Consider the following 7,049-nt stretch of genomic DNA (forward strand, 5'->3'; position numbering starts at 1 on the left):
CAAAGAAAGGTAAACAGTTAGACACCATCACAGTGGCATAGGATTCATGTGCCCAGAAAACAGGGTTACTTTTGAGTGAAGAGTTACAGACCCACACAAGTTGTTGAATTCACCTGCTACTTTTCTTTTCCTCCTCCACATTCTTCTTTGCCTCTGTTTTCTGCATGGTCTTGATATACAAGTCGGATTGGGTCCACAGACCTTTGGTGGGATTGAGCCCTCCTTGGTCTGCAGTCTCTCTATGAGCAAGGCAAACTTCAGTTTCCTATGCCAACAGTGGATCAGAATGAGAGGACTACCTCACTCAGCAGGCCCGTAGCCAGGATTTTGATTCGGGAGGGGCTGAGCTTGATTGGGGGGGGGGGCTGAATCTGAGTGAAAGAGGGTCTACCCTAGCAAACTTTTTGTATCGTTACCCCAATACCCCCATGCATATGGGATATATTGAGCATAGTGATCAGATCATGATATGAATAAACATAACAGTTTAAATAATGTACCAGTAAGGCCTTCTCGTGGACCACCATGAGAATTGGGGGGGGGGGGCGCTGAAGCCCTTCAAGCCCTCTCCCCCCGGCTACATGCCTGTCACCCAGTATTCTGCTCCTAGTAAAGTCCAAAAAAGAACAGCCTTCTCCCTTTCTGTTACTCCTAACCCTGAGTCATGTATTACTCCTGAACCAATTCCTTGGTCTAGTGTGGATATACAGGGAATCCATGAGATTCACCTACATATTGCCCCACCTTTCCAGAGTTGATTCAATGGCTTCAAACTACAGGAAAGGATATTCCACCTGAATATTAGGAAGAACTTCCTAACTGTGAGAGCTGTTCAGCAGTGGAACTCTCTTCCCCAGAGTGTGGTGGAGGCTTTAAAACAGAGGCTGGATGGCCATCTGTTGGGGGTACTTTGAATGCAATTTTCCTGCTTCTTGGCAGGGGGTTGGAGTGGATGGCCCATGAGGTCTCCTCCAACCCTATGATTCTATAATTCAAGGGGTCTACTCTTGTTGGGAGAGCATTGGCATGGTGTACTCAACAACAACAACAACAAAAACAACAACAATGTATTATGGTCCGAAGACCCTTATTTTATTATGGGCCAAAGACCCATATCTCTCATAAGGGTTTGGTTTGGTTTTACTTCCAATCTGCTAGCAAAACTGAATGACTGTGTTGTGAAATGATGCACGCCAAAAACAGGGGGAGGGGGTCATCAACATGAAGTGTTTGCACTAGCATGTGTTGTTGTTATTTGTTCAGTCACTTCCGACTCTTCATGCCCTCATGGAGCATTCCATGCTAGAGCTCCCTGTCAGCCGTCACCGCCCCCAGCTCCTTCAAGGTCAAGCAAGTCACTTCATGCCCTCATGGACCATCCCACGCCAGAGCTCCCTGTCAGCCGTCACCCCCCCCCCCCAGTTCCTTCAAGGTCAAGCCAGTCACTTCATGCCGTCATGGACCATCCCACGCCAGAGCTCCCTGTCAGCCGTCACCACCCCCAGCTCCTTCAAGGTCAAGCCAGTCACTTCAAGGATGCCATCCATCTTTCCCTTGGTCAGCCCCTCTTCCTTTTTCCTTCCATTTTCCCCAGCATCATTGCCTTCTATAAGCTTTCCTGTCTTCTCATGATGTGGCCGAAGTACTTCATCTTAGTCTCTACTATCCTTCCCTCCAATGAGCAGCTGGGCTTTATTTTCTGAAGTATAGACTGGTTGGATCTTCTGGTGGTCCAAGGCACTCTCAGAACTTTCCTCCAGCACCACAGTTCAAAAACATCTATCTTCCTTTGCTCAGCCTTCCTTATGGTCCAGCTCTCACATCCATAGGTTACTACGGGGAATAAAATTGCTTGAACTATGCTGATCTTTGTTGATCTTTTCCATCACTATTTTATCAAGATTTGTCATTGCTCTCCTCCCAAGAAGTAAGCATCTCCTGATTTCCTGGCCACAGTCTGCATCTGCAGTAATCTTTGCACCTAGAAATACAAAGTCTGTCACTACCTCCATGTTTTCTCCCTCTGTTTGTCAGTTGACAATCATTCATGTTGTATTGTCGAAGGCTTTCATGGCCGGGATCACTGGGTTGTTGTAGGTTTTTTCTGGGCTATATGGCCATGTTCTGGAGGCAATTTTTCTCCTGACGTTTCACCTGCATCTATGGCAAGCATCCTCAGAGGTAGTGAGGTCTGTTGGAAGTAGGAAAAATGGTTTTATTTCTTGAAGTATGGACTGGTTGGATCTTCTCCCATTTTTCCTACTTCCTACTTCCTACTTCCAACAGACCTCACTACCTCTGAGGATGCTTGCCATAGATGCAGGTGAACCATCAGGAGAAAAAATTGCCTCCAGAACATGGCCATATAGCCCGGAAAAACCTACAACAACCCAATCATTCATGTTGCCAGAATCTTGTATTTTTTATGTTTAGCTACAACCCAGCTTTTGTGCTTTCTTCTTTCACCTTGATTAGAAGGCTCCTCAGCTCCTCCTCACTTTCGGTCATCAAAGTGGTATCATCTGCATATCTAAGGTTGTTAATGTTTCTTCCAGCACTTTTAACCCCAGTCTCGCGTTCGACAAGCCCCGCACATCGCATGATGTGTTCTGCATACAAGTTGAATAGGTTGGGGGAGAGGATACAACCCTGCCATTTTTTTTATTTGTTGTGTCAGATCAACCAGTCAATTATATTACCTTTCTAACAGAACAAAGCAAACAAACAGATAAAATACAGCATTTGTGAGTTTGGTAGTTGATTAAATGTCCTTTGACCAGTATCTGGCCACTTGGAGTGCTTCTGGTGTTGCTGCAAGAAGGTCTTCCATCGTGCATGTGGCAGGGCTCAGGTTGCATTGCAGCAGGTGGTCAGTGGTTTGCTCCTCTCCGCACTCGCATGTCGAGGATTCCACTTTGTAGCACCATTTCTGAAGGTTGGCTTTGCATCTTGTGGTGCCAGAACGCAGTCTGTTCAGCGCCTTCCAAGTCGCTCAGTCCTCTGTGTGCCCAGGGGGGAGTCTCTCATTTGGTATCAGCCATTGATTGAGGTTCTGGATTTGAGCCTGCCACATTTGGACTCTCTCTTGCTGAGGTGTTCCAGTGAGTGTCACCCTGCCATAAGCCTTTCCCAATCTTGAACCAGTCTATTGTTCCATGGTCAGTTCTTACTGTTTCTACTTGGTCCTTAGACAGATTCCTCAGGAGAGAGACAAGGTGATTTGGTATGCCCATCCCACCAAGAACTTGCCACAATTTACTACGATCCACACAGTCAAAGGCTTTCGAATAGTCAATGAAGCAGAAGTAGATGTTTTTCTGAAACTCTTTGCCTTTCTGCATTATCCAGCGGATATTGGCACTAGCATGTAGTGCAGAGCTTTCCAAACACTTCACGTTTGGAAAGTAAACCAGGAAAATGTCGGGGGTGGTTAGAACCCCTAACCCGCCCCCTCGGCAACGGGCTTGCTGCCTAGCCATTGACGAAGGCTCCTCCTTGTGTTACAAGAGCGAGCAGGGGCGCAGCTGGACTAGTTAGGGACCACTTGGGGACCCAAGCTTAGCTGTGCGTCATATTGAGGGGGGAGGAGAAGAGAAGAGGCCGAGTAAGCGGCAGCGGAGGGAGGGGAGGCAGAAGAGGGGAAAGAAAAAGAAAGAGCCTGCAAGAGAGGCGCGCGCGAGACAACAAGCTGCGGCGCGCGGCGGAGAGAACCCCGGGTGGGCGCGAGCCACGCTCCCTTGGAGCGTCCAGGGCGAGGCAAAAGAGGGGATGGAGGGAGGTTGGTGAAAGGGGGCGGGAACAGAGAGCGCTCCTTCCCTTCTCCCCCCCCCCCCCCTCTCCATTCTCCCTTTCTCTCCTCCTTGGACTGATTGATGGGCTGAGAAGAGCAGACGGGGAGGTAGAGGAGGAGGAGGAAAAGGAGGAGGAGGAGGAGGCAGGCTGCTTTGGACGCGGGATGAGAGCGCACGGGGTGAAGCAGGAGAGCGGAAAGCCAGAGCAGTGAGGAAGGAAGGAAGAGGAGCCTAAGGAGAGGGAAAGGCAGGCGATGGAGAGGCGTCGGGGCGGGAGAGGCAAAGACACCGAGAAGTCCTTTTGAGGAGAAGGAGAAGGAGAGGGGCCTGCTTAGGAAGGAAAGGGAGCCCAGGGCAGGCTTGAGCTCGTCCCTGCTAGGTTGGCAAGAGCTAGGGCTAACAGCGGGAGCTCACCCCGACCCACAGCTTCTTTTTTGAGCTGAGGAAGGGCAGCCCAGGGAAGGCTTGGAGCTCGTCCCTGCTAGGTTGGCAAGAGCTAGGGCTAACAGCGGGAGCTCACTCCGACCCACAGATTCTTTTAGAGCAGAAGAATAAGGGGAGTCCAGGGAAGGCTTGAAGCAGGGCGTCGGAGCTCGTCCCTGCTAGGCTGGCAAGAGCTAGGGCTAACAGCGGGAGCGCACCCGCAGCTTCTTTTTTGAGCAGAGGAAGAAGGGGAGTCCAGGGAAGGCTTGAAGCAGGGCGTCGAAGCTAGTCCCTGCTAGGTTGGCAAGCGCTAGGGCTAACAGCGGGAGCTCACCCCGACTCGCAGCTTCTTTTTGAGCCGAGGAAGAAGGCGAGGGGCCTGCTTAGGAAGGAAGGGAAGCCCAGGGAAAGCTGGCAAGAGCTAGGGCTAACAACGGGAGCTCACCCCGACCCGCAGCTTCTTTTTTTGAGCCGATGAAGAAGGGCAGCCCAGGGAAGGCTTGGAGCTCGTCCCTGCTAGGTTGGCAAGAGCTGGGGCTAACAGCGGGAGCTCACCCCGACCCGCAGCTTCTTATTTGAGCAGAAGAATAAGGGGAGGGGCCTGCTTAGGAAGGAAGTGAAGCCAAGGGAAGTCTTGAAGCAGGGCGTCGGATCTCGTCCCTGCCAGGTTGGCAAGAGCTAGGGCTAACAGTGGGAGCTCACCCCGATCCGCAGCTTCTTTTTTGAGTCGAGGAAGAAGGGCAGCCCAGGGAAGGCTTGGCGCTCCTCCCTGCCAGGTTGGCAAGAGCTAAGGCTAATAGCGGGAGCTCACCCCGACCCGCAGCTTCTTATTTGAGCAGAGGAATAAGAGGAGGGGCTTGCTTAGGAAAGAAAGGGAGCCCAGGGAAGGCTGGCAAGAGCTAGGGCTAACAGCGGGAGCTCACCCCGACCCGCAGCTTCTTTTTGAGCCGAGGAAGAAGGGGAGCCCAGGGCAGGCTTGAAGCAGGGCGTTGGAGCTGGTTCCTGCTAGGTTGGCTAGGGCTAACAGCGGGTGCTCAACCTTGCCAACCCTGCTAGGTTGGCAAGGCTAACAGCGGGAGCTCACCCCGACCCGCAGCTTCTTTTTTGAGCAGAGGAAGAAGGGGAGGGGCCTGCTTGGGAAGGAAGGGGAGCCCAGGGCAGGCTTGAAGCAGGGCGTCGGAGCTCGTCGCCGCCTCCCTTGGTCCTGATCTCTCCCTCCGCGGCTGGCTGCCGATGCCCAGCTCGAGCTAGCGCCATGGAGGGCTCGTCGTCGGCCTCGGCGCCGGAGGGGGGTCCTCGCTCGGCGGTGGAGAAGCTCTCGGAGGCGGTGGGCCAGCGGACGAAGGCCCTGAGCAGCGCCTTGCAGGAGTCCCACCGCCAGCGCCGCCTCTTGATGGTCATCGTCTGCGTGGCGCTGCTCCTGGACAACATGCTCTACATGGTCATCGTGCCCATCATCCCCGACTACATCGCCGCCATGGGCAGCCACTCCCAGGTGGCCCAGTCCCAGGGTGGAGGCGGCAACAACGGGAGCAGCAACGCTAGTAAACCTTTGCTGCTGCGTCCCCGCTACCCAGCGGAGAACGAGGACATCAAGATCGGGGTGCTGTTCGCCTCGAAGGCCATCTTGCAGCTGCTGGTGAACCCCTTGAGCGGCACCTTCATCGACCGCGTGGGCTACGCCATCCCGCTGCTCATCGGCTTGGCCGTCATGTTCCTCTCCACGCTGACCTTCGCCTTCGCCGAGAACTACGGCACCCTCTTCGCCGCCCGCAGCCTCCAAGGCTTGGGCTCGGCCTTCGCCGACACCTCCGGGATCGCCCTCATCGCCGACAAGTACCCCGAGGAGTCGGAGCGCAACCGGGCTTTGGGCATCGCCTTGGCCTTCATCTCCTTCGGCAGCCTGGTGGCGCCCCCTTTCGGAGGTATCCTCTACCAGTTCGCCGGGAAGCGCATGCCCTTCCTGGTCCTCGCCACCATCTCTTTACTCGACGGGCTCCTCCTCCTCCTCACCATCAAGCCCTTCTCGGACCGAGCGCGGGAAAACATGCCCGTGGGCACCCCCATCCACAGGCTCATGGTGGACCCCTACATCGCCGTCGTGGCCGGCGCCTTGACCACTTGCAACATCCCCTTGGCCTTCCTCGAGCCCACCATTGCCAACTGGATGAAAAAGACTATGGACGCCAACGAGTGGGAGATGGGATTGACATGGCTGCCGGCCTTCTTCCCACACGTCTTGGGCGTCTACGTGACTGTCAAGCTGGCCGACAAGTATCCGCACTTGCAGTGGTTCTATGGCGCGTTAGGGCTGGCCATCATCGGGGCCAGTTCGTGCATGGTACCCGCCTGTCGCAACTTTGGCCAACTCATGGTTCCTCTCTGTGGCATCTGCTTCGGCATCGCCTTGGTGGACACGGCCCTCCTGCCGACGTTGGCCTTCCTCGTCGATGTCCGCTACGTCTCAGTATACGGCAGTGTCTACGCCATCGCGGACATCTCCTACTCCGTGGCCTACGCGCTCGGTCCCATCGTCGCCGGGGAGATCGTCCACTCCTTTGGCTTCGTCCAGCTCAACTTAGGCATGGGCCTGGCCAACGTGCTCTACGCCCCGGTGCTCCTCGCCCTCCGGAACATTTGCCGGATGAAGCCCTCCCACTCGGAGAGGAACATCCTCCTGGATGAGGAGCCCAAAGGACTCTACGACACCATCAAGATGGAGGAGCGGAGAAGCAAGGGCAGGAAGGCCCAGCCTGCCGGGGGGATGGAAGGGAACAGCCTAGACTCTTGCCAGAGGGACTTCCGAGGAGTTTCAGAAGAAGACTCCTCCGACTA

General features: G+C 54.3%; 1 protein-coding gene across 1 annotated transcript in view; it reads left to right on the forward strand.

Moving 5' to 3' along the window:
* The first annotated feature begins 4,436 nt into the window (after positions 1-4,436).
* The window catches only part of SLC18A3 (solute carrier family 18 member A3), a 3,272-nt gene continuing 659 nt past the window's right edge, over positions 4,437-7,049 (forward strand). Inside the window, exons 1-2 of the mRNA XM_067465629.1 lie at positions 4,437-5,118; positions 5,280-7,049. The exon at positions 5,280-7,049 is cut by the window's right edge and continues 659 nt beyond it. Of these exons, the coding sequence (XP_067321730.1) occupies positions 5,470-7,049 (1,580 nt within the window). The 5' untranslated portion in view covers positions 4,437-5,118; positions 5,280-5,469. The remainder of the gene's footprint in view (positions 5,119-5,279) is intronic.

Source organism: Anolis sagrei, chromosome 3 (genome assembly GCF_037176765.1).
Source record: "Anolis sagrei isolate rAnoSag1 chromosome 3, rAnoSag1.mat, whole genome shotgun sequence".
NCBI classification, from domain to species: Eukaryota; Metazoa; Chordata; class Lepidosauria; order Squamata; family Dactyloidae; genus Anolis; species Anolis sagrei.